Source organism: Globicephala melas, chromosome 16 (genome assembly GCF_963455315.2).
Source record: "Globicephala melas chromosome 16, mGloMel1.2, whole genome shotgun sequence".
In the NCBI taxonomy this organism is placed as follows: Eukaryota; Metazoa; Chordata; class Mammalia; order Artiodactyla; family Delphinidae; genus Globicephala; species Globicephala melas.
Genome location: NC_083329.1, coordinates 24,806,073 through 24,833,734, shown reverse-complemented (window position 1 = coordinate 24,833,734; position 27,662 = coordinate 24,806,073). Strand labels below are relative to the sequence as shown.

At 51.6% G+C, this 27,662-nt stretch overlaps 1 protein-coding gene across 4 annotated transcripts in view; it reads right to left on the bottom strand.

The window, feature by feature from the left end:
• Positions 1–27,662, bottom strand: part of SH3PXD2A (SH3 and PX domains 2A) — a 235,484-nt gene that overhangs the window by 114,050 nt on the left and 93,772 nt on the right. For all 4 annotated transcript variants that reach the window (XM_030865530.2, XM_030865531.2, XM_030865520.2 and 1 more), the window contains one exon: positions 3,907–3,983. In XM_030865530.2, the coding sequence (XP_030721390.2) occupies positions 3,907–3,983 (77 nt within the window). The remainder of the gene's footprint in view (positions 1–3,906; positions 3,984–27,662) is intronic.

Genomic DNA, 27,662 nt, shown 5'->3' with positions numbered 1-27,662 from the left:
TGCCACCTGGGTTTCCTCAGAGCACCAGACCACTCAGGAGGCCTGAACGCATCCGTCTTGGCTCTCTGCCTCAGTCTCCCCCATTAGCAACACATGTGGCCCAGGCCTGCCTTAGAATAAGGGGCACAAGAACAAAGTCACTCTCCCCATGTCTAGGACTGAGCATGCCAGGGAGCCCTGGTGCTTCTGTTTTTTTTCTTTCTTTTTTGCGGTACGCGGGCCTCTCACTGTTGTGGCCTCTCCCGTTGCGGAGCACAGGCTCCGGACGCGCAGGCTCAGCGGCGATGGCTCACGGGCCCAGCCGCTCCGCGGCATGTGGGATCCTCCCGGACCGGGGCACGAATCCGCGTCCCCTGCATCGGCAGGCGGACTCTCAACCACTGCGCCACCAGGGAAGCCCCCCTGGTGCTTCTTAAAGGAGTCTGTTTTTCTTGCAACATGAACCTTTTTCTTTATTAAGGTGAGAGACAATGATGGGCTATGGTGGAAAACTCCCATGGTGGGAGGGAGAGCGGCTGGGGCTAAGAACCTCCACGAAGTAATAGCCAAAGTTTTCGAATATGGGAAGTGGGGCTAAAAATTAATGAGTCTGGGAGATGCAGAGGGTGGGGAGGGGAGATCCTTACCCCTTCAGGGCTGACATCCTTGTTAGGCTTGGAGTCCCTCCCCCAGTCTAACTCCAGCCAACCTCTCATCCCACCTACAAAGAGAGCCTTTGGTTCTGAAAGCAAGCCTCTCGTGGACAGCAGAATAATAGAAGCGGCTCGGCTTTTTGGGTAACAAAAAAATTCTAGCTGCACCCACCAGGAAATGGAGACTTGTATAAACGTTGTTACATGGCGGAGGGTATGCTGATTATTCTCAAACGCTCTTTCACACTGCCTCCTACCCCTGGATATTTATTTTATCCCATAGACAAACACTGCAAACATGTATTTCATATGCAGGAATGGGGTAGATGGAGTCATTTATGGGGTAGATTGTTTGTCCGAGCCCCTAAAGTATAGCTCACACTTGTTAGTGAGATGAAAGTCTTCAAATTGTTGAGACCACAGAACCATTAAATATTAACCGCATAACCATGTTGACCATTAAATTAATTTATGGAGTTACAGAAAAGCGTTCGGAACCCTTCTTGATAGACACTGGCCCTCAAGAGCCACATAAAACAATCACCTGGCTGGCGCTTGGTAAACTTTCCGTGACGCTCATCCAATCTGCTCCGTGTATGTTTAAAATTAACACTGAGATCTGGGCTGTGAAGCTGCCATCAGGCGGCGGGACTGGCTGGCCGGCGAGGGCAGGGAGCCTGAAGTGTGGGAGGGTCCGCTGCACGGTCAGACTTTCTATATCTGAGTCCCGGCAGAGGAGCTGGCTACTCCGTGCACAAAGCCGGTTTCACAATTTTGGGTGCATTTGAATCCCCAGCAAATCCCAGACTCGGAGCCCATACCTGTCCAGCAGGTCCAAGGAAGATTCTGGCCAGCCAAGCAGAGCTGCATGGGCGGGGTCCTGGAAACAAAACTCCAGAGGTTCCAAGCAGTCTGAGGACAGGTATGGCTGGCCATGGAGTGGACTGCACGTGGCCCTGACCATGAAGTTGGCTGTGGGGGGCAGTGATGCTGAGTGAAAGGTTGGATCCTGAGTGGTACAGACTGGACTAGTGGGCAGCAGGGCTGTGAAGTGCAATGCTGGGCGGCAGTGACCGTGGACTGCAGCTGAACTCATCCCTAATGACCATTCCAAGGTTATTCCAAGGTCTCAGACAATTAGACCACAGATCCCAGCTTTCTAGTTCAGCAGAATTAAAGGTCACTTCTGTACTGCCCTGCCCCCTCTGCCATTCTCAGAGTAAATTACTGCCTGCAAGCCGTCTGGCTGCTTGGTGAACCCATGACATTGCTCCTTGTTGCCTGTCTCTGAGTAGTTCTCATTTGTGCTAATCAGGTTAGGAGGCCCCTCCTCTTGCAGACCCCACTTAAATGGCTCCCCAGCCACCAGGAGCACCATGGGGGCTCCGGAGCCCTCATCCCAAATCAAGAGTCCTGTTCAAAGCCTGATCCCAGGAGATAAGATGTTATCGGTTTCCTGCTCCCGACGACCCAGAAGACGGCATTTCCACACAGTCCAACTGCAGATGCCTTGGGCTCCACCAGCTCAGGGAGGTCAAGGCTGATGTGAACCATGAATCCCAGCTGCAAGAGGCTCCCCCCTGCCCTTTGCCCCTCCCCCATTAGCTCTGCCAATTTGTTTAATAACTGCTTGGGAAAGGAATAAAAAGAAATAAAAGCTCAGGCTGCAGCCATCAATTTAACTAGAAATGGCAAATGCCTTTTAAAGAGAAAAATGAATATTGATCTGAAGAAGAGAAGCTTCTGCCTTCAGGAAATTCATCATCGGGGCATCCTTTTACATTAAGGCAGAAAACGTGACCGAGTATGATCTGCATAGCCATGAAATTCAAACTTGGGTTAATGAAGAGTATTTGGGAGTGCTTGTCTCCCCATAGTCTTGGGAACACCAGTTACGAAATTGAGCAACTTGGTTCTTATTTAAACATTTTATTGACAGGCATAATGGTTCCAAATTATAAAATATTTGTTCAGAAAGGAACCTTATGGTAATAACTCCATGTAGGGACAGAACATTTCAGAAGTTACAGACACTGTGACATATATTCTCCTGCTCAACCCCTTTCATGAACCCTGTGAGACAGTTATTTTTACCCTCGTTTTACAGATCAGGAAACTGGGGCTCAGAGAGGTAAAGCAACTTGCCGAGGTCACACAGCTAGTTGGTGGAGTGCTGGGATTTGACCCCAGCTCTTCTCAGTCTAATACCAGCACTCACAACAAAACATCCCCCACTTGCTTCTCCTCAAGATTCTTGAGTCAGACTCCACAGTAGTTTTCACGTAACTAGGAAATTCCATCTCCATTAAAGCCAGTGGTGCCCAGCGGTAACATTAAATTGTTTACGCCTTGTAATAATAATAACAAAAAGCTAGCGTCCACTGAATGTTTCCTCTGTGCAGACACTATGTGCTGCTGCCTTATGCCTGTCAGGTCACTGCATCCTCATGACCACCCTCTGAGGAGGTACTACTCTCCTTCCTGTTGTACGGATGTGGAAACTGAGGCTCCGGGAAGTTCAGTAACTTGCCCAAGTTCACAAAGCCAGCAGGGTTTCAAACCCAGGCGGTCTGGCCATCTGGAGGCCATGTGCCAAGACCACTAAAGTGGGAGCCTCTCATCCTCACTGCAGGGGCCCCAGGGGGTCCCAGGCTCCAGACAAAGTGGAAAGACAAACAGGCTCTGCTTCATGACCTTGCAGTTGCTGCCAGTCTGCTCTTCGGCATTGACTGTTCTAATGCATGTACGTGCACGTGCCTGCGCGCGCGTGTGTGTGTGTGTGGTGAGCATTTGCATCTATAAAGATGTATACACGAATATTTGTATCTATCAAGACTTCTGTGAATAAACAAATATGCATTTTGGATGCTACTGAACTCAGGACTGATTCCAAAAGTGTCCCAAAGGGAATTCAAAGAAGAGTTCTCCTGTATCCAGCAAAATGCCACACACAGAATCCCTTCAGCAGCGGCCCCTTCACAGAGCTCCCAAGCTGGTGGAAGTGATTTAAAGGAGTGTTTTGTAAACACGGACCCATCATGAAAGGAACAGAGGCTTCAGCTGTGACCTTGGCGGTCCTCATGCCCCAGAGGCGGCCTAGTGACGGGGTGACCCCTCCCCGAGGGGCACCCACACTTCTGGCAGGAGATGCCAGGCCTCAGGATGCATCTGCTAGACCACAGCAGAGGGTTTTGTATAGACAACCTTCCTTCACAGATGGATAGACTCTCTGGCAGATGGGCCACCCCCTCCCCTGCCCCAGACACACTCTTACCCGGCAGTACTCATCGATGGGCTTCAGCCGCTTCACAGCTACGTCCCGGATGTGGCTTCTCCGGAAGAGGATTTTGCCTGGAAGAGAGATGCTCGTGAGCTGGGTGACTCTGGGTAAAGCTGCTATAGGGACCTGGGACGCTATCCTCTCATTCCCTCTCCCTCGGCTTCTCAGCATCTTAGCTGGCCACCAAACACCACCACCTCTGCCCGTTGCCAAGGAAACAAGAGAGGAGTGGTCACCTCTCCCCGGGGGGTTAGGAGCAGCTCATTTCTGTTGAGGAACTTGGGGGATCATGTAGAACAGACTGCAGAGGTATCCCAGCCAAGGGCGAGGAGGCTGGGGTATTTATCACCCACTCCCTGCTTGTTTCTGAGCTTCTGAGAGCACTGCTTCTTGGGAGCTTCTGGCCGAGTACGCTCCCGTGGCTAGAACAAAGCCCCCGGTTTTCCTGTAAGCAGCCTTTGGCAGGTAGAGGAGAATGGAAAGCGGACCTGGGGGGCCCTGGAAGCAGCTGCTACGGCCATCCCTGACGTCCCCGTCACCACAGGTACTGGTCACCAGTCCTGTTCCAGCCAGACCATGGAGCATCTAACTCATCAAGTTGTGTGCGACTTGTTGCACCTTTGTGTCTCTCATCCCCCTGCACTCAGTGTGAACCAGAGGCCCCTCCTGCAGCTGCTTCTTCCCCTTGGCAACTCTCGCTGCACTCGGCACAAGGCTTTGCATACAGCAGATGCCCAATAGGCACTTGCTGGTCCGTGCATCTCCCTCCCTCCCTCTCCCAGATGCTCCGTCAAACTCTCCTTCCTCCCTTTCTCACCCAAGCCTAGTAGAGGGGCTGTGTCCCCGGCAGAGGGATGACACTGCACAGACTGGACAGTGTCATCAAAGAGAAATGAGCTCTTCCACATGTTCCTTTTGAAAGGAGATAAAACATGATTTATCAAGACATGGGAGGGACTTCCCTGGTGGCGCAGTGGTTAAGAAGCACCTGCCAATGCAGGGGACATGGGTTCGAGCCCTGGTCCGGGAAGACCCCACATGCCATGGAGCAGTTAAGCCCATGCACCACAACTACTGAGCCTGCGTGCCACAACTACCGAAGCCCACGGGCCTAGAGCCTGTGCTCTGCAACAAGAGAAGCACCGCAATGAGAAGCCTGTGCACCGCAACGAAGAGTAGCCCCCGCTCGCCGCAACTAGAGAAAGCCCGCGCATAGCAATGAAGACCCAACAAGGCCAAAAAAAAAAAAGACATGGGAGACAGCCACCTCTCCTCAGGGGAAGATGTCACAGGTTTGGTATTCTTGGCCCCTTCGCCTCCTACCCTTTTTCGGTTGCCTATTGCTCTATTGCCTGCGGGCCACAGGAGCACGTGTGCGCAGCCAAGGGGACGGTGTGTGAAATAAACACATGGTGGGAGGACACCCATGCTCTGGACTGACGAAATGACAGGCGGCCCTGGGGTGGGGTTCTGGGCCTTCCACCTGAGCCAGGTAGCTGTCAGGAGCTGGGGGCCGCCCAGACCCAGTGACGCCAGCAGCTAAGCTGTATCTCACAAGGACCTGGAGGACTTGCTTGGAGGGACCGCGATCGGGGAGTGGTGTGGTGGACCCCAGACCTGGCTCTGCCCTGTGCTTCTTTCAAAGGAGGAAAATGTGACTTATCCACTCCCCAAAAGAGCACTCCTGCCCTTTCTCATCCCGTCAGAGGACAAAAAAAGAAAGCAGAGAGATGGGGAGACAAACTAGGTCGCCCCTCCCAGACCCCCATCTCAAGGCTTGTCAAACCTCTCGACTGGGTTTGATATTCATGAGATATATAGATACAGATACAGATATAGATATTGACACAGATACAGATATAGATATACCAGATAGGACTTGATCCAGTTGCAGAGACAGAACTAGCAAAAGCAAATAGTTAAGGAACGACTAAGGCCTCCAGAGGTGCAGAAGCTTTGAAGGGAGGGCTGGGGTGGGGAGATGGGGAGAGAGGTGAGAGGGCTCCTCATCCAGTTGGCACGGGACCTCCGCCCTGCCCCTCAAGCCCACCCTCTGCAGGTGAGGCCGCCATGCCTCCAGGCTGGACACCTCCCATCTCCTCCACAAGGCTCGTGGGTCTGTTGCTCAGGTACGAAGTCAGAGGAGAATTTCTGTACGAGCCATTTGCCAGTTGAGTTTTTGGAATCCCAGCAAGGCTTCTCTCCTCCGTGCTGAAATCCTGGCAGGAGCAACGTTTTCTTTCCTTGGGTCCTTTTGGCACAGAGGCTGCTGGGAGCAGGGCAGGGGGAGGGGGAGGCAGGGAAGATCTGGAAGGGATTCTATGGTCTTGACTTCTCTCTTAGGGATCCCAACCGCATTCTGCAAGCCAAACCGGTGACCATATTAAAAGGGAGAGAGAGAAAAGGGAGGAGGAACAACCCCATGAAGGAAGCCGGGACCACAGGGCATTAAAGGCGTCTTGTGAATGTAATTCAGCCCGTTCACGGCAAGGCCAGGCGAGACTCCTGCCAGAGCCTTCAAAGCCATGTAGACGCAGCCCCAGAAATATGATAAGCATCATAAGGAAGATGACACACGGGGCAAGAGACAGACCTCAGGATTAACTCGTTCCTGAGAGCAGAGAAGAGAGCTGTGGAGCCTGACGGGGTCTGAGCATGTAAGTGGAGGCTCCTCTTGCTGCCATTCTGGGCTGGGCTCAGAGGGTGGGACCAGCAGGGTCCTTGGCTGGAGTCCTGGGTTCAAGTCCTGCCTTGGCCACAGGCTGGCTGTGTGACCCTCCATGGGGCCTCTGCATTCTCACCTGGAGACTGAAAGGCCGGGCCTCCATGGCTGCTCCCTCGGGGAGTCCTAAGATGCATTTGGGGGTGGGGTTATTGAGAGCGGCAGAGGAAGCCTAAGACAACAGGTAACAGTAGCTAAGTGTTTCCTCCTGCCAGGCACAGGCTAAGAGCTTTCCATTGGGTTCTCTGGCTGTATCCTCACCACAACTTTAAAGCAAGTGCTTTTATTGTCCCCACTTTGCCCAGGAGGAGTTGGTGGCTCAGAGAGGTTGAAGGACTTGTCCAAAGTCACACAGCTATTAAATGGCTGAGCTGGGATTTCAACCTGTGGTTTTGGAGCTCAGATAGTGAGAGGGAGAGAGTTCTTTGGGCTCAGATCACGTAAGGCCATGAGAACCACTTAGGATTTTCTTGTGGGTGTGATGGGAGTATGATTAACATCTCCTCCATGCCAGGTGCTGGGCTGAGGTCTGGGGAGCAAGTGTCTCGAGGGCTGACTGAGAATGAAGCAAGCAATAATCGTGGAGGACGGGACATGCCAGGGTGAGTGAGATGCACGCAGCCCCCCGAGGTCTCTGCCAACCAGATGCAAGTGAATGAATGACTGAGTGAATGGATGAGAGTAAACGGGGGAATGAGACTGAAAGGACCAATGGACCAACAAAGCAGGGAAGGAGAGGTGACCCAGTGTCTAGTGGACTTGGGGAGAAAGAGCTCCCCGAAACAGCAAACCTCCCTGTCCTTTTAAGGGCCCTTCCTGCCCCACCCCCATCCCTGCCCTGGCTGAGCAGGTGCCAGCCCAGTGGGATCAGCGGGATACCTACCCTCAGAAGCAGGAGGGCATCACCTGGGGGAGGCCGGCTCTGCCCCACACCCTAATCTGGCCTAACCTTCTCACCATGAGTGTCCACTCTGGGCCAGGACACATAGGTGGGGCACTGACTCGGGAAGGTCCCTACGCTTGAGTGGCAGAGGTGTTTCTCCCTCCTACGCAGGATACCAGGCACTTAATGAAGCATCTTAGTGGCACTTGAGGGGTCTTAGTAGTTGGCATTTGCTTCCAGAGAATGAATTATTTCAAGAAGGTGAGAGGTGAGGACATGGCCCCTTCTCACTGGTAGGGAGAAGTGGTTAAAGAAAAGACAGAAATTTCTGAGAGCAGTTAACCCCCTAGGCCAGCCACGACCCCAGGTTCCTCCTTGTAAAATGTGGTACCCATGGGGGATTCCTTAAGCAGGAGTCAGGGGCCAGGGGCACAGGAAGAGCCCACCTACCTAGGGAGCGCCCACCCTAGCCATGAAGAGCCTGTAGCAACCTCCAGGAGACAGGCACATGTTCTGACAAATGGGCAAGTACCCACTGTACAGGGCAGTAGAGGGCACTGGCTACAGGGGAAATAGGAGAGGGCTGACCTCTTTTGGTCTCTCCAGGCTGATCTATGCTTGGCAGCCTCTCCTCTTCAAAATTCACAGCATGTATACGTCCTCATATAACTCTCTCTTCCTGGCTTTTTTTGCCACCTGGAATGCCATCCATCCATCCATCCATCCATCCATCTGTCCATCCATCCATCCATCCATCCATCCATCCATCCATCCATCCGTCCATCCATCCGTCCATCCGTCCGTCCGTCCGTCCGTCCGTCCATCCATCCATCCATCCATACATACATCCATCCGTCCATCCATCCATCCATCCATCTGTCCATACATCCATCCGTCCATCCGTCCGTCCATCCGTCCATCCATCCATACATCCATCCATCCGTCCATCCATCCATCCATCACTGTCTTGATGGAGGGCGTGCTCCAGTGTTAAGAACACTGCAGTGGACAAGACAGATGAGGGGCCCTGCCCTCAAGGTGTTTACTTTCTAACTGGGGAGGGGATGTGTATGGAAGGGATACAGTATACAATGTTCATATCTAGTAAATAGTGTGGTAACACACATATGTCTCCCCCCACCTCTGTAAAGAGAATATAACAAGGTAATGGGAAGGGGTGTGCCTGGGGGGTGGGGGAATTCAGCTAGTGGTCAGGGAAGTCTCTGATTTCAGTGGAGTCTCTGAGGAGGAGAAAAGCCAGCCACTCAAAGCTCTGGCGCAAGAGGGCTCAGCCAGAGGCAACCACAGAGCCAAGCTGGAAGGTGGAAAGGAGGCCATGTAGCGGTCTTATAAGCCACAGAAAGGAGTTCGGTTTTTTTCTAAGAACGCTTGGGCCTACTGACCCAGATCCCTCCCCGTCTTAAGGCTCACTTTCCATATCCTCAGGCCTCCTCCATGAAGCCTTCCTTGAATGCCTGCCTTGCCCTCCTCTGCCAGCCTCCTGGACCGCTCGCTGGCAGTCACCCCACTCTCGCCCTCCCTCTCCTGCTGTCGTGGAGAATTTGTCAGGGGGCTATCATCCTCGGGGCCCCCTCTCACCTTCCCAGGAGGGTCCCCTGATGCACAGGCCAGCTCCCCCCCAGCCACCCTGGCCTCCAAGGACACAGATGCTCCCACCCCTCTCCCTTCAGTGCAGCCCAGAGAGCCTAGAGCATCACAGAGACTCGCCTAAGGTACAAGGAGACCACAGGAGGCCCCGAGGCCCACAGACTGCATGTTGTTCTCCACGAACAATGCTCCTGCCCATCTAATTGGATCTGAGGACAGAAAGGAAAGGGGAGTGTATCCGGCTCCCAGGGCTGCCACAGCAAATGACCACCAACTTGGTGGCTCAAAACAACTGAAATTTATTCTCTCCCAGTTCTGAGGCCAGAAATCTGAAATCAAAGTGTCAGCAGGCCACGCTGCATCTGAAGGCTCTAGGGAACAATCCTTCCTTGACTCTCCCAGCTTCCGGCAGCTCTAGGCGTTCCTAGGCTTACAGCAGCATCACCCCAAGCTCTGCCCCTGCCTTCACGTGCCCCTCACCCCAACCCCCAGCCTGTGGCTCAAATCTCCCTCTGCCTTTCTTTTGTAAGGACACCTGTCTCTGGGTTGGGTGCCCACCCTAAATTCAGGATGACCTCATGTTCACAATCCTTAACTTAATTACATCTGCAAAAACCCTTTTTCCAAATAAGGTCATATTCACAGGTTGCAGGGGTTAGGATGTGGACGTACCTTTTGGGGGCCACTCTTCAACCCACTACAGAGGTTATGGGAGAGTCCACAGGGCTGACCAGACACCTGAGAGAGTCTTGGATCCCTAACTGGATTGCAATCACCCTGAGGGGAAGGGATGACTTTCTACACTCCCTCCAGCCCTGGCAATACCTGGCATGGAGCTGGGTGTAATGAATGTGGGTGTTGCCTGATTCCCTCGGGAGGGATGGGGCACTGTCTGGAGAGAGTGGGTCAAGGGTCTCTGGAGCCCAAGGTGGGAGAGACAAGCTGTGAGGATCTGAAAGCTGAGTGAATGGGGGAGAGGGGTCCTCTCTGGCTCTGCAGGCTGATGTGGCACCCAGGGGAGAAGAGACAAATTTCCCAAAGCAATGAAAGGAAAGAAGATGGGAGGGTTACTAGAGGGACACCCCCACCCTACCCGAACCGACATGTATGCTATGGGCTGAATGTTTGTGCCCCTCAAAATTCATGTTGAAACCCTAATGCCCACTGTGATGGTAATTAGGAGGTAGAGCCTTTGGGAGGTAATCAAGTCATGAGGGTGGGGCTCTCGTGAATGGGATTAGTGCTCTTATAAAAGGGGTCCCACAGGGTTAGCCCCTCTGACATGTGAGTATACAGCGAGAAGTCGGCAACCTGGAAGAGGGCCCTCACCTGACCACGCTGGCAAACCTGATCTCAGACTTCCAGGTTCCAGAACTGTGAGAAATACATTTCTGTTGTTTATAAGCTACCCAGGCTGTGGTATTTTGTGACAGCAGCCTGAAAGGACTAAGACAGGGTGACATGACACAGGCAATGCCTGTGGGGAGAAAAAAGGAATAATTAATCTTTTACTCCCCCGGCTCTCTGCAGGCTTACAACCTGGCGTGGGTCCTTGTGTGAAGTGGGTCAGTCCCGCAAACGAACCCTGTGTTTGACTGCCCGGATCGGGTGCCTCAGACTATTGTGGTGCTGACAGATTGATGAAGACAGACGCTCTGACATAAAGAGCCTTGGGCGTAGGAGGACCAAGAGAACCTAATGCATGAACCTGCTCATGGCTGTTCCTTCACCATGAAAAGCAAAAACAAACATCACTCCTTCATTTCCATCCCTTTAATTTCAGAGCAGCTGATAGCAAACCCCAACTCCAGGAGTAACGCCAGTAGGCAGGGACCCAAGTTGCTCCAGTGAGAATCATCCCGGGACTTTTGATGGTTTAGAGCATGCAGCTACCTGAAGGGTACACTCTGGGCCCTTAGAATACCCCCCTCAAAAAACAACCAACCAACCTCACAGCCCACTTCTCTGATGCCTCAGGTTATAGAGTCAGAATTTAGTTTCTTCGATGTAAGATTTTGGTTAAGATACAGAAACTTCTCTCTGGAGAATGACAGGGAGCCTTGTTAAATCATTCAGACCTGAGTATGAACAAAGCATCAGCTTTTCACTGGACAGGAGGGTCTGGTTAGGGGACAGAGCACAGAGGCCTTGAGGGAAGGTAACATGACGGGCAGAAAAGAGAAGAATGGAGAAACAAAGTCAGCCTTTGCTGGCGTCCCATGTTCAGCTGTCTCCTGACTGTGGCTTGGGGGCAGGCCTCTGCTTGTCTCTCCAGAGCTGCCCCTGAAGCCAGTATGCCACCTCTGCCCTGATGCAGTCTGGGGACAGCAGGCCACCGGCTCACCTGCTTTCAGCCTCTGATGTGGCTGAGATGACATCCCCACTACTTGTGGCCTTGTGCCTGGCCCAGACTGCACTCTGCCACCCAATCCTGCTCCTCACCTGCTACACCTGGCCTTGCTTGCGCTTGACCCGGACCAGTAGAGACAAGGGGCCATTTGGGCTGGGGGAAGGCTGGGGTGAAGCCCAGACGCTGAGGCTGGAAACAGTAGGCACATGCAGGTTCTGGAAGGACATGGTCCCGATGGGGAAGGTCCACAGCCCAGGGGGTCCTGACTCCATGCCCTGAGTTCTGGCTCCCACGAATCTCTCTCTTCCAAATACGTGCCAAGGGCCCGCCCTGGCTTAGAGTCTAGCATGGTAAGCATTTGTGGGTTTTGCCAGTCAGCATTTGTATTGTAGTACCCGAATTTTCTTTTGAGGAACAATCCCTCCTTCATTCTTAGTCTGTATGATTTTAGGAGGGCTCATCTTATCCCAGACTCCTGGAGTTACCAGTCAGTATAGTCCAGCCATGGGCATGTGACCCAAGATGGTCCAGTGAGAATCAGTTGGGGACTTTTGGTGGAACCACCAGAAAGAGAAGTGCTCTTTCTACAGGGCCTGCTAACGCATAAACTGTAAGCCCCAACTTGCTAGGAAGCATCTTTGCACATTCCCATCACCATTTGGGGAAAGCCTATATAAGAATGAAGTCACCAGAGAGGAAAGCAAAGCTGAGAGCTAGAGAGACATATGATTTGGTCACCTAGATCCAGCCATGCCTGAAACCATTACCCCTGAGGTTTTCAGTTATGTGAGTCAATAAATTTCCTCTTTTTTCTTAAACCAGATCGAGATGGGTCTAGTCTTTGTCACAAGAGGCTCCTGACTAGTAAGTATATCTAGTTCTGCCATTTACTATTGTGTGATATGAGGCAAGTCACAACCTACTGAATCTCAGTTTCCTCAAACTGCAAAATGGGCACAGTAATACCTAACTCAAAGGATTATCAAGAGGAGCCAATGAACAGGTGTGTAAAAGCATTTAACACAGAGCCCAGCCCATAATAAATGTTGAACAAATGGGATCTCTTATGAGCTGACAACTCTAGGTCAAGTAGGTGAGGTGGGATGGGGGTGGGGGCACAACCTGGTCCAGCCCCCCTCCTCACTGGGCACATGGGGTCCAAGCACTGTGGTGCTCCTTGTATACCCTTCCACCTGGCTTCCCCACCCAAGGCCAGATACTAACTCCCTTCAGCCTGCAGAACCTTTGCCGATTCAAACCCTGCCCCCTAAGCACACGTCTTTCACACAGCTCCCATTTCACCTCTTCCTCCACCTGCCCAGTTCACAGAGGAGAGGGACACAGTGGAGTCAGGAATACTCACTCCATCCGCCCACCTTGGGGCACTCTGGGATGACTCACACAGGTGCGGCTCCCACACCCCACCCCCGGCACTCCCCGTCCCCTGTCCCACACACTCAGGGAAACAGCCTTACAAAAATCCACTGGGGTTTCGCCATCAATTGAAACCTTAACCCTCTTGCAGCCACAGCACGCTTACCATAAGAACTGGCACACCTAGGAAGGAAAAGTCATCTCCCAAGTTCTGGTTTGGAGGTTCCCATACCTAGTGCAGGCCAAGCTTAAGGGAACAAAATCCTTCATTCCCCCATCCTTAGTGGGACCAGGGGGGATTTACGGGTGTCTGCCAGGACTTCCCTGGTGGCGCAGTGGTTAAGAATCCACCTGCCAATGCAGGGGACACGGGTTCGAGCCCTGGTCCGGGGAGATCCCACATGCCGCGGAGCAACCAAGCTCGTGCACCACAACTACTGAGCCTGCGCTCTAGAGCCCGAGAGCCACAACTCCTGAGCCCACGTACTGCAACTACTGAAGCTCGCGTGTCTAGAGCCCATGCTCTGCAACAAGAGAAGCCACTGCAATGAGAAGCCTGTGCACCGCAATGAAGAGTAGCCCCTGCTCGCCACAACTAGAGAAAGCCTGCACACAGCAGTGAAGACCCAATGCAGCCAAAATAAATAAATAAATAAATGTGGGTGTCTGCCAGAAATACAGCATCAAGCCCTGGCGTATCAGAAGTTTTAATACATCTTTACTGAACCAGATGGAATCGAAGGCTTTTTGAATGGCCTTACAGAGCTATGGGACCAGAACAATTTTTTCTTTATTTTGTAAAAAAACACTTTGGGGGGCGGGGAATATAATATACATACAGAAAAGTGCATATGCATATGTAAAACTCAATGAATTTCACAGACTGAACTCACCTATGTTACCAGCACCCAGGCCAAGAAACGGAGCATTGCCTACACCCCAGACCTTCACTGCACAGATTTTAAGTGGGGGTGGTTCTCTGAAGCTCCGTAACTATCTTATTCTCATGACATTTTGTGCTGGTATGGATGTGAAATCTCTAGACTGACTGTGTGATATCTATTGCAGAGAGGGGACACTAACACATTTATTGATTTTAGTGATATTTACCTTTATTTTCTTTTATTTAAAAATATGTGCTTTATCATTTGATTCAAGTGGCAGCAAATTTAAATGCATAGTGAATGCAGATCCCTGGAATGAGGACCCTTTTTTTTGTGAAATGTGAACACATGTTCGATGTGTTAACTGTCATTAATTAGACAAGGAACAAATGGTTACCTACAAGGTTAGCTGTGGGAAGAACAGTGGAAACAGAAACAAAGCCCCTGAATTTGCTGACTTGTTCTCCCTTGTGCTGGAGAATGCCCAGGGTTGGTCTTATCCCTGACATAGACTGGAGACATTTCATTAGCTATAAGATCTTACTTTAGGGCAGTCCAGGTCTTATGAATTGCCTGTAAGGTAGCCGGCATCTAGGGATTTCCAATGATATCAATTCCGAGAAGGCTGTTGGCCATGATGGCACTGTGGGTTGGCGGGCAATGAAAGCTGCCCCAGTCTGACTCTGGGAGGGAGAGAGAACATCACAGTTGACCTCCAAGGTGGTCCTTAGCCTCAGGGAAGGAAGAGGCTTTGTATTAAATATAACAGTACTTAACGTGGCCACGCTGAGGACAAACGTCACTTGGGTACCATTGGGGCTCCTTAGGGCACCGGCTGTGGTCTCATTCAGAGCTGAGCTTGGACAGGGCTGAGCACACCCTGGAAGGTGCTTGGGAAACCCATGTAATACCTACTCTAATGGTGGGACAGGTGGCAAAGGCCGAGGGCACTGGCCTTCCCAACCACCATCACGTTAGTCTGGTTTTACCTTTCAGCTGCGTTTTTCTTTTCTTGGTCTGGCAGGAAGGTTAAAAAAAAAAAAATCGAAATCTAGGACTGTTGAGCTGCCAGAAGCAGGATGAGTGTGGGTTGTAGAGCTGAGAGGCCCCAGGTCTTTAAAGCCTCTGTGTCCTGGGCACTTTAAACTGCCTGAACGTCAGGCTTCTCATATGGCAAACGGGATCATAGGGCTGGGATGTGGATTAGAAACAGCACCTGAGACAAACACAGCACACAGTGCTGGGCACACGGGAGACAAGTGACACAAGATGCCTGCTGTTACAGAGAAGGATGAGGACAAATCACTTGATGTTTGGCCATTGTCCATAAAGTTGTATGGTGACCTTGAATTTGTCTGATTTCCAATCCTTCCCCCATCCCCGCTCCTAGTCCATTTTCCACCCAGCAGCCCAAATATTTTTAAAATGAAGGCTTTCCTGGGACTTTCCTGGTGGTCCAATGGTTAGGACTCCGTGCTTTCACTGGCAGCGGCATGGGTTTGATCCCTGGTTGGGGAACTAAGTAAGATCCCACAAGTGGCGAGGTGTGGCCAAAAAGAAAGAAAGAAAGAAAGAAACCTTTCCTTAAACCTTTCAGTGACTTCCCAGCACACTGAGAAGAAAACCGAAACTCCTTGCCGTGACCCAGCAGGATCTGACTCATGCCTCCCTCTCCATCTCATCGCATCAGGCCAGCACCAGGCGTGCTGGGCTTCAGTGAGCACCTTCCCACCTTGGGGCCTGCGTGCATGCCCCCCTCTCTACTGGGACACTGTTCCCGATGCCCTTTTCATGGCTAATGCCTTCCATCCTTTGGGTCACCTCATCGGGGAGGCCTTGGCGGACCACTATGCCTCCCTCTCCCAGGCCTTGATTGTTTCCCTCCCAGATTTCACTGTGATTTGTAATGACCTCTGTTTTTAGAAGATGTTGGGGGTAGGAGTTTATTTATTTATTTATTTTTGCTGTGTTGGGTCTTCGTTCCTGTGCGAGGGCTTTCTCTAGTTGTGGCAAGCAGGGGCCACTCTCCATCGCGGTGCGCAGGCCTCTCACTATCGTGGCTTCTCTCGTTGCGGAGCACAGGCTCCAGATGCACAGGCTCAGTAGTTGTGGCTCATGGGCCTAGTTGCTCCGCGGCATGTGGGATCCTCCCAGACCAGGGCTCGAACGCGTGTCCCCTGCATTAGCAGGCAGATTCTCAACCACTGCGCCACAAGGGAAGCCCTTGTAATGACCTCTTTATATGAGATCTTATATCTTATATGATGTCTCCTTTACTACGATATCCTTAGGGCCCAGCATAAGGACTGGAAGGCCATGGCCCCTGTTTGACATCTGCTGAATGGATAAGTGTGAGTGTGTGTGTTGACACACCCTTGCTCCAGACTGTCTTATTTTCACACATGCGTATCCCTGAGGGAACTACACAAACGTGGCTCGCCACGCAAACGCTGGGGCCTGCTGTACCAGACCAGGGCTGCAGTGGGGATGGACTCACCCTCCAGGACCCAGACAGAGCGGGGCCAGAGAGTATGGTTAACTCAGAGTCCAGCATCAGGGCCAGGCTGTCCCCACTCCGTGTGGGGTGTGGCGGGCGTGGTGAGCAGTGGCTCAGCCCCATCCCTGTGGGAGCCTGGGAATAAAGGGCCCTATTCAACCGTTGCAGCCTCAGCTCCTCCCCGCCAGGGGAGGCTGCCCTCAGGAAAGGGGACGGTGGGACGCTGGGCAGTGCTTCCCGCCAGGCTCTTCCTGGGCCATGGACCACAGCAGGGATGGATGATCTGTGGGGGAGGGGCAGCCAAGGGTACAGGGCCTCCGGGGCTCGAAGAGACACAACAGAAAGGCCCAGCCAGAGGAGGAGGCTCTGAGGCAGGCAGGGGCAGTCCTGGTTCAGGGCGTGATGCTGAAAAGCCCAGTTCACCATCGATGCTCTGAAGCAGAGGAAAATCCCCAGGATGCAGAAGCCCACTGGAAAACTGCCCCATACCACAGGCCTGGCCACGCCAGCCAGAGGGGCGCTTGCCTGGCTCTCTCGGGGTAGACACTGTTCCCCAAAGCCTGCTTTTCTTGAGCTTTGGCTCTGTTGGTAGAACTGAGCCCAGACAATCAACTCTCTTCAGCAACTTCCTACCAGTATTTTCCATGATTCCACCCGCTCCTGCAAGGGAGGTGAGAATGATATAAATGATAGATCACATTCATTGAGTACTTGGTGTGTGCAAGCACTGTGCTATGTATTGATACTTTATATTTTTATTCTGTTATTTGATCTTCACAACAACTTATGATATGGGTACCTGGGTACTGTTGTTACTCCCATTTTACAGATAGGTAAACTGAAGGTCAGAAAAGTTGAGCGACCTGCCCAAGGTCACACAGCCAGTAAGTGGTAGAGTGGAGACTGGATGTGCCACGTTCTCTGTCTCTGGCCGCCTGAAAGTGCCTGGCCTCTTAATTCTTTCGCTATGTTCCTTTCTTTGTGTGGACCTTTCCACAGGCGGTACATCTCAACCCTCTCCCCGCCCCATAAACAAGGTCAGCATGCATCCTTCACTCACTTGCTAATTATTCAGCTCTCCCCAGTGCCTGTGCTGAATTGGGGGCTGAGATGTGATGGTAAACAGTACAGACATGGCCCCTGCCCTCAAGAGGACACGGTCTGGGTTGGCACTGTGCCGCGGTGTGATCGGTTACGATGGGGACACACAGGAGGGAGACAGGCCTGAAAAGTGGTAAGAATGAGCCAGGCTAAGGGAAGGGGAAAGAATGTTCCAGGAGGAGGGAAGAGACTGAGCGAAGGTCCAGAGATAAAAGAAGCCAGCTAGAGTAAGGTCAATGTGGCTGGAGGGGTGTGTGTGTGTGTGTATAAGTGTGTTGGGAAGTTATGAGGTGCTCGAACAGACAGTGGGTAACAGGGGTTCAATCACACGGACCACACAGCATAACAGAACCATTAACATTATACATTTCAGAAACACACGTTCCTGAACCTTCAACGCCAAGGACCACAGTTTTTACCTGGGGAGACACAGGCACCTTCAGACCCTTCTGAAGCCCTTCTCAAGTTTGAAGCCCAAGCGGGGCTCACTTGGTCCTGGTCACTGGTCAGGAACGCACAGCACAAGCTCAAAACTGTGTTCTCACCAGTGTCTACACCCACCACAATCCAAATGGATCCCGGGGGTAAAACCAGGAGACCCGGAGGTCATTGCGTCCAGCCCCCTCACTTTCTGAGGTCGAGGCTGAGCTCAGAGAGGACCATATATTGCTCAACTTTGCACAGCAAGTTAGCAGCCAGGATGGGACTCAGCAGGTCTTGGGCTGGCAGCCTGGTTCTGAGGTGGACTTTGAAGCTTCTGCACTTACAAGTTACACTCCCCAGGGTCCCCAACTCAGCTGTTTTTCTTACTTCCAATTTCTACCCCAATCCTAACCCAACAAGAGCTGCCACCACTGACACCGTCTCACAGAACTGAGGACCCAAAGGAGCCTGTGGTCGTCTGCCTCCAAGGTGGTCCTTGGTGACTCTGGCCTCCGGCTCCTCACGCCTTATAGTTCCCTCCCACGCTGGACAGGGCTGACCTGGGGAGCCAGTAGGATATTTTGGAAATGATGGTGTGCCTTCCAAGACTAGGTTAGAAAAGATATCGCAGCTTCTTCTTGATCTTCCTCTGGGGTCACTCACACTGTGGAAAGCCAGCTGCTGAGTTGTAAGGACACTTAAGCAGCCCTATGGAGAGGCCCACTTAGGAAGGAACTGAGGCCTCCTGCCAACAGCCAGCACCAATCTGCACGCCACTAAGTGAGCCATCTTGCCAGTGGATCCTCCAGCCCCATCGTCTTTAGATGACATTGACTACAATGTCACAAGAGATCCCAGCTCAAAACCATGCACCTAAGCTATTCCTGAATTCCCGGCCCAAAGAAACTGTGAGATAATAAACATTTACTGTTGTTTTAAGCTGCTAAATTGTGGGGGCAGCAGTAGGTGACTGATACAGGGCCCAGCAGAGCTCTTGAGAGAATGAGGGCCCCTGGGTTACCTGAATCAGAGCTATGTGGGGTATTGACTACAAATGCAGATTCCTAGGATTTACCCAGACCCCCTGAATTAGATAGAAGGGTGCGAGTCTGCATTTTATTTATTTATTTGTTTGTTTGTTTATTTATTTTTGACTGTGTTGGGTCTTCGTTTCTGTGCGAGGGCTTTCTCTAGTTGCGGCCAGCGGGGGCCACTCTTCATTGCGGTGCGCGGGCCCCTCACTGTCGCGGCCTCTCTTGTTGCAGAGCACAGTTTCCAGACACACAGGCTCAGTAGTTGTGGCTCACGGCCTAGTTGCTCTGCGGCACGTGGGATCTTCCCAGACCAGGGCTCGGACCCGCGTCCCCTGCATTGGCAGGCAGATCCTCAACCACTGCACCACCAGGGAAGCTCAGTCTGCATTTTTAATAAAGTCCCCCCAAGTGAATCTCATGTACCTTTTAGGCTTAGAAGTACTGAGCAAATCTAACTTACTTTACAGATCTAAAGAGGCTCAGGGAGCTGGTGGTTTGAGCCTTATCACACATCCAAGCTGAGGCGGCCGGGGCCTAGAATTACTACCTGATTTCTGGTTCATTGCTCTTTCTACTTATTTCCTCCTTTGTCCATTTCAGTTTGCTTTTTTGAGAAGTGTAGGCTTTGTTTTCTTTTTTTTGATTTATGTTAAAAACATGCACAAAGCAAAATGCTATATAATCGATCGTTTGTCTGCTGAAGAGCTTGCTTTGCCTGGGAAGAACTTTTCAGCACCACCCAAAACGTGGGCCTAACGCTAAAAGGAGTAGGGGTACTAGGTCATGCAGAGGGGCTGGTGCTGCTATAGAACACTGTGCCAGAAAAGGCACCTTTGGGACTTCCCTGGTGGTGCAGTGGTTAAGAATCCGCCTGCCGCTGCAGGGGACACAGGTTCCATGCCTGGTCCGGGAAGATACCACATGCCGCAGAGCAACTAAGCCCATGCACCACAACTACTGAGCCTGCGCTCTAGAGCCCGTGAGCCACAACTAGCCACAACCACAACTACGCACCTAAAGCCCGTGCTCCGCAACAAGAGAAGCCATAGCAATGAGAAGCACGCGCACTGCAACGAAGAGTAGCCCCCGCTCGCCACAACTAGAGAAAGCCTGTGTGCAGCAACAAAGACCCAATACAGCCCAAAATAAATAAATAAATAAAATAAATTTATATAAAAAAGAAAAGGCACCTATTCTACTTACCTAGATGCCTCAGCTCCAGGCTTTTCTCCCAGGCAAACAAAACTCAGCGTGTACAGGGCAGAGACAATGAACAAAGACATGATGGGAGTCTACCTTAAACCCTGCCAAACTGTCACCCCAGTGGGTGCGAATGATAATCCCACTTTCATTTGCATAGCACTTCGGTGCTTAGAAAGAACTCGTGCACAATCTTATTGAATTACCTTTGCAGATGGCAACATAGGTAGCTCTGAGACACATTCAGGCATTCACTTGGCACATTTGTTGAACAGCTACTATGTGCCAGGTAACACACTAGGCACAGGGGATATATGGATTTGTTTCTTTACTTAAACACTTATATATGTTTACTATGAGAGAGGCACTGGTTTAAGCACTTTACAAATCTTAACTCACTTAATCCTCACAACCGCCCAACAAAGCAGATATCATTCTTCTTCCCATTCAACAAGGGCACTGAAGCACCAGAGAGGTTAAGTAACTTTCCCAAGACCAAACAGCTAGTAAGGGGCAATATGGGGATTGGAACCGAGGCAATCTGGCCCTAGACTCCACCCTCCTAACCAAGATAAAATAAGACATGGTTCCCGCTCTTCAAAAACTCTGGTTTTCAAAACCTCCATGACCACAGAGGAAGTAACAGAATCTCAGAGCTATCTTCTGACTCTCCCCAAGTCACACACTCCTGGGACTAAAGGCAGTGTTACTTTGCTTCATTGGATGCGTCTGTTCACAAAAAAAAATTTAGCAGAAGATGGGTGCCAGGGCGGTGAATGCGGGCATTTCTAGAGCCCAGAAAGAGAGAGGAGGCCCCAGCAGTAAGTCTGAAGTATCCCGAGACACCAAAGCAGACGAACAAGGCTTGCTCACTGCCCAGGCCACTGTGATTTGTGACCGTCTACTGCCAGGCAGTACTCATGCCTCCAGATATCTGGGGGCAGTGTTATTTATAGGTCACACTTCTATTTATATCTTCATTGAATTCCTGCTCACCCTAGCTAGATCCCCCCCACCACCGCCCTCAGAACCTAGAGAGGAAAGGATAAGAACTCTTTTTTACCAAGTGTGTCAGGGCAAAGGTGAAGGTCAAAGCCTTGGCTGTGTGTGCAGCCTTTCAGCAGGAGCCCTTCACAGGGAAGCGTTCAAGACAAGGGGGCTTTCTACACTTTCCAAAGGAAATGGGGGTTGGGGGAGGACACAAAGCTGGCCTTATACAGAGGCAGCCACATTCTGCCAACACGGTGGGATTTGAGGTGGGCCTAGAAGACCTCTTTTCCCCTAAAATGTTTTCCCTTTTGCATATTTCATCATTAGGCATTTATTCCTTTGGTCTTAATAGTATTATATGACAAAATGTTGGGACTGTGTGTGAGAAAACCTAGACAGTATCAAGTCTAATCCTTGTGTTTCACAGGTGGGGCAACTCAGGCTTGCTGAGGGGCTAGGACCTGTCCTCATGGGGGGATCTGAATGAATAAGACATGGTTCCTGCTCTTCAAAACTCCAGTTTTCAGAGTCCCTATTATCAGGGAGGAAGAAACTGAAGCTCAGAGGTATTTTCTGACTTTCCCCAAGTCACAGGCTGCTGGGACTAAAGCCAGGTCTGATTCCTTTCTCAATAAATGGAAATCTATTACCATACACAGGAGACCATCCCAATGCTGGAAGAGCTGTCGGGCACAGCAAAAGAAACTGGGGACAGTAAAGCAGGCTCAGAATTCCTCGCTCACCTGCCCTTTACGAACAAGTAAAACCACATGATGTTTCCTAAGGTTCTGTTTGGTGCCCCAAATGAAAACTTCCTGGTTTTAGGGTCACACAGAGAAATAAAGGTAAAGTGGGACTTCTTTCTTATTTTTAGTCCCTTGTTGTGGTTTAGGAAACAGTATCTGTGATGATTGTCACTGCATGGTTAGTTTAGAAATTTGTGTTTACAAAGCCAGCTGGCAAGTCATTCCTTTTGGGCACTATGCCTGCAATTCCAGCATCTAACACGAGGTGGCTGGTTAAGTGAAAGGCAACTGAGAAAATACTGTCATCTAGATAAGACCTTTACTGTCAGAACATGACACTTCAGTAAAAGGACAACATTGACCAACCTCTAATTGACATAGTAAAAAAACCATAACATGAAACTTGAAACAAAGTTTAAAGAAATGCAAACACTCTGGTGCGGGTGGCATACCCCTGCTAGCCTGAGTCTTCATCTATAAAGTGTGGTTGCTGACATTAAAAGAGATTACTATAAGCACATGAAACCCTTTGCACAATATCTGGCTAAAGTATGTACTTAATAAATGCAGCTATAATCCTTAAGTAGAAATCTTCTTTCATTTATAACTGTTTAATCTGTTAAAAGTTCCAAGCCTCACACACAGTTTCTCAGGAAGCTGTTTTCAACTTTTCCCCTGTAGCCAATTTAACAATAAGGTGTCTCCGGACCACTCAGCTCATGTGTGAACTCTTTTTCTAAAGCAAGTCTTTCTATTGAAAGAGAAGGGCTCTGCCAACACAGGTCCTACTTAAGGCATCTTCACCAATTACCAGCTATTAAAGTCGGTAATAATCTGGTAAAGTTACCACATCAGAAACAAAAAGCTGAGAAGTAAAAAAAACTTGCCAATCAGAGAAGGCACCAAATTACCAGTCACTGGCTCGTCTCAACTCTCTTCCTTTGGCTTGTTTTGAAACTTAGGTCTGCAATAATTGTTTTATACAGAAGAGCAAAAGATACTACTTGAAAATCTCAGTTTATTTTTTTGTCTTTACCTTTTTGCTGGAGACTCCTTAAAAGAGACCCAAGGCTTTTCCCCTCCTAACAGTACAACACAACTGGACACACAGACTTTAGACACACTCGTGCCATGTTAACTTCAAAACCAGCAGCGGTTCCTAGGCCAGTTTCTCTCATCTCCAGACTTTTGAAACAACAACCTTAGCAATCACCTTGGTCCCAAACTTCATTCTGTCTTGGAAGGGAGGGGAGAGTGTGGCTTACAGCTGACGATGGAGTGTGGCTGGGGCCTGCGCATCCTCCCGGTTAGGCGGTGATGGGGGATAGAGGGCTGTCCTGTGACTTACACCCCTCCCACACAAAACAGGCAGGCAACTCAGGTGTGTGTAGGGATGTGAGACCAACGAACCGGCCCTCACAGGTTACCTGTGGGAAGCCTCGTCTCCCATGCACCTCTGCTTTAGGTCAGAAATCGACTTACCGACGCAGGTTCAGTGGTTCATATTATGTGAATGGCCTGAATGTAATCAAACAATCAGGAAGTGCTGAACGCAATCAGCCAGCCTACTGAAGGGCTTCAATGGACCTTAAAACGGGGCTTCTCAAGCTTTCCTGCACGTACAAATCACCTGTGCGTGTCATTAAAATGCAGACTGTAACTTAGCGGGTCTGAGGTGGGGGCCAAGACTCTGTATTTCTAACAAGCTCTCAGACGATGCTCGTGCTGCTGATCTGTGAGCTACATTTTGAGCAGCAGACCTTGAAATGCACAAGACTGCCTGCAAGACCTCACGCCTGGAAAGGAGCCCAGAGAGACAGCTCACCCTTTTGTGTGGAGCCCTGCACTAAGATTCACCGGATCACCATCAAGTATTGAGCGCTTGCTGTGTGCTTCACAGATAACATTTCATCTGATGCTCTCAACAGCCCTGGGGGTATTGCACAGATGAGGGTCACGATGGACGTGCAGAGGTGCTGAGTAAGGCTGGCCTTGGGTCACACGGCTAGGCTATTGAGAGGCTGAGGTGGGATCAAACTCTAAGGCCTCCAGTGTTGAAATGCAACACTTAACTGCCTTCGTCATGGAAAAAGTAGAGTTTCAGACAATTAGCACCCAGGTGTGAACCCAGAGGTGTTTGAGCCCAAAGCCAGCGTTTGGAACCACCATGCTCTGGGGCTGGTAGAGCTGAGTCACACAGCTTCCTTCGGCAATGCAGCTTTAGAAATTCTCCCTGAGATCTGCCCCGTTTGTTCTCACTAAGGGGAAATCCAGCCCTTGGGCTCTGGCCTGCCGGGAAACAGAAGCGTAGCCCTTTTCCCTGACTCCCTGCCCCTGAAGGGTAGAGAGGGGCCAGTGCTGCCAGCCCTGCCTTCTGAAGGTGCATTCAGGTGAACAGACTCCACCTTCAGCCCGTGCCAGTCCCTCAGGCCCACTGTGGTCTGCAGGCCGGTGGCCTGGCAGCCTGGGGCCTCCTCGGTGGATGTCAGTTCTTGGAGCTGTGGAGGTGAGGGGGGAGGAGGTGTTTTCAGGGCTCACAGCAACTGTACTGCTCGAAGCCAGGCGGCCTCTGGATGAATGGTGCATCAGTTCATATGGGCCTGGGGCATCTCCAAGAGTCAGCTCAGCTCCCGCCAGGGAAGAGCTCTGGCTTGGGGCTCTGTCCTTGGGCTGGGTCCAGTTGGGGTGACCTTGGAGAGCAGTGGAGCGGTCAGGCCAGGGACACTGGAGATTTGCCACCAGCACCTCTTACCTCCTAAGAAGGGGGGCCCCGAGCTCCCTCTCAATGGACCTCAGTGTTCTTCCTGCACCACCACTACCCCTGCCACCCCTCCTACCCCCCTGGACCCAGAAGCCAGAGCGCCTAGTGCCCGGAGTCTCCTGGGGAGAGAGGCTGGTGGCGGGACTCCCCACCACAAAGCACCTTTCATATGTGCCAAAGGCTTCAGCACCTCAGGGAGGAGGGAGGAAGTTTCCTTTCACCCCCAGGGTGAAGTCCAAGGCTGGAGTTAGGGGAAAGGTCCTGGGAAAACTGGGTCCGCATCTCGGGCAGGGCTGCCCCCCACAGAACCTGGGCATTGTCATTCTCAACCCCTCCCTCACCCCCAGCTCCAATCCATCAGTGAGGCCTCCTGGCTGTTCCTCTAAAATACATCTCAGATCTAGTTCCCTCCACACCATTGCCCAGCCCGGGTCAAGCCACCCTCCTCTCTTGTCATGCCCTGTCCAGCCTCCATGGGGCTCCCTACCCCAGGCTTGCTCCCTTTCCCTTCCAGTGTATCCCACAAGCTCAGCTGAGGGATCCTTTAGAAACAGAAATCTGATCACGGGGCCTCAGCCTAAAACCTTCAGAAACCTCTCGCCACACCTAGGACGAATCCTCACCCCTCAGCTTGGCCCGTGACAATGGCACGGCCTGGCCCTGTGTGGCAGCCGTGCTGGAAGCTCACACAGCCTCCTCGACCAGGCTTCTCAAGGTGCCCCCGGGGGCCCAGCCCCTGCTTCCTTCTTCCAGCTGCCCTCTTGCTGTCTCACCTCTATCACACCTGAGCTCAGGTAACTGCCCTGACAGTAATCCACACCTGAGTGTGAATTTACTGACAGTGCCACTCCTGGGGCACACCTGAGTGCCCGCTAAGCAGGAGTGAAAGGACTTGACCCTGAAAAAGGATGTTTGGGCATCAGGCAAGCAAACAACTTATTTCCAGGGGACAGAGCATAGGGGAGATCAGGAATGTCACAGAGACTCGAAATCACTGGCCTCTGGTGACTTTGCCAACGTGCGAGAAGATCCCTGGTTGCTCTATGGAACTTCTAGTCTAACGTATGCAATGCCGTGCCACAGTGATTAGCAAGAGTTACGCTGGAGTCCAGCATCCTGGCTCCCCATCCAGGGCACATTTTTGTGCACATTAAATTAGGCAGATTGACTGAGACCATGAAAAGAACACATTTCTGCTTAGGTCAGAGGCTTCTTGTGGAAGATACCTCAGGATACACTTCATTCGGGGCTGAGGGTTTGGGGTGGGCATGCAGGAAGCTGATTCCCTTCTAGAATTATCTCTGGACAATGAAGACATATAGCATGTGGTCACGAAGTGACCTGACTCTTTCCCTGGTCTTGAACTCGGGGGATGACACGGGGGAAGGACTAGGGGGCCTGATCCACACTGACTTTCAAAAGTAAAAGGGGACCTTGAGTGGCCGCCTCCAGCAAAGCTCCTTCTTCCCAGCGAGACCCGGCAGCCCTGGAGCCGAGAGCTGCAAAGCTCGTGACCCTGCTCTGCTACCACGGCGTCGGGTCCAGGGGCGCTCAGCTTCCTCTCATCTTTCAGCCCCAATCAACCATCTGGATCATCAGCCCTTCAGACAGAATCTCCTGGCAGCTTCGCAAGTTACCACAGGGAAGGAAGGGGCAGCAGGAAGTGCAGCCAGGGCTGAACTGTGGAGCAGCCTCAGCACAGAGAGGGCGGGCAGGCACAGGGCAGCGCAAAGGAAACCCACGTGCCCTGCAGCCGAGCCACCAGGCTTGCAGCACTGGCGCCTCTCCCTTTGCAGTTCACACAGCGCGTTGTAGGCGTAACACGCTTGGACCACCGTCCCAAACCATGATTAACCCATTTGGTAGACGAGGAAACCGACCCCCGATGCCCGTGACTGGGCTGAGTGGCACAGCTTACACATGCGTGTGGAGCCGTCTCTTTGCCACAGAAGACACGCTTTGGAGTTCCATGGTTCCACAACTCCTGTCTGCCCGGCTCGCTGTGGCCACTCACCCCCTACACTCCCCACCTGCTTCACACACTTCTTGCTGTTCTTAAACGTCCATGCTCAGTCACACTTAGCTGGCTGGCTCCTCAGCCTGGCACCCCGAGCGCTGATCTGCTCACGCCTGGCTCAGTTCAGGTGTCACCTCTGTAAAGCGGCCTTTTTGGGCCACCCAATCTCAGATGCCCCAGTCACAAGACCTGGCTATTTTTCTTTCTGGCACTTAGCACTATTGGAAATTGCTTACTTGTTCGTGTGCTTCCTGACTCCCCCACTGGAAGGTGAACTTCCTGAGAAGAGTGGCCCAGATTACTTTGTTCTCAGCTACATCACCAGTGCCTACAGCTGGGCCTGGCGTGTAGTAGGTGCTCAATTAATACCCGCGGCAGGCACGAACACATGCAGCTCTTCCATGTAGCGTTCAGAACCGGATGCCAAGAGCAGGCCCTGGGAACCACCCGCCCCAGATTACAGAGTGAGAGAATGATTTGGGGAGGTGGGGCCAGTAATTACAGCAAGAGAAGACCCAGCACTTCCAGAGGAGGTTACAGGCAAGTTGCTTTTAAAACAGCACACAGTACCTCTCAGGCCTATAATCTTGTTGATCTTTTGAAAACTCTGGCATTACTAGCAGACCCTACTTTTTCTCTTTCATCACGTAGGTTTGCCTTTTCTCGCCATCCCAGGTCATCAGTGGGGCTCAGAAACCTCTCAGGTCCTCTCCCTTGGGGACTGTAGCACCTGCCAGCATCTCTGAGCCACTGATTCCCTTACGGCCTCCCAGGCACTTTGGGGAGGGCTTTCTCAGGCCTGGTGGGGACAAGCAGAACTGCCTACAGCCCAGGGAGAGGGCCAGCTCTCCCCGACACCATGGACCAGCTCTAGCTAAAGACATCCCTCCCCCACTGCTTCCTTCTGTGCTGGAACAAACACCGGATCTGCTGCACAGGGCTCTGGGGGGCAGAGAGAGGAAGGACCTGGAGACCGTGCTTGCAATTCACCCAGCACCCTCCTGCGCTGGGGCTCCAGACTGCCTCTCCACTAAGGGGCCGGTATGTAAACTGGTGAGCTGCTACCAAAGAACGAAGCATGCTTGCTTTCTAAAAATACACCCCTCTAAGCCTGTGAGGTCACGAGGCTGCCTGCAAGCTGGCTGCACCTCTTAGATTAA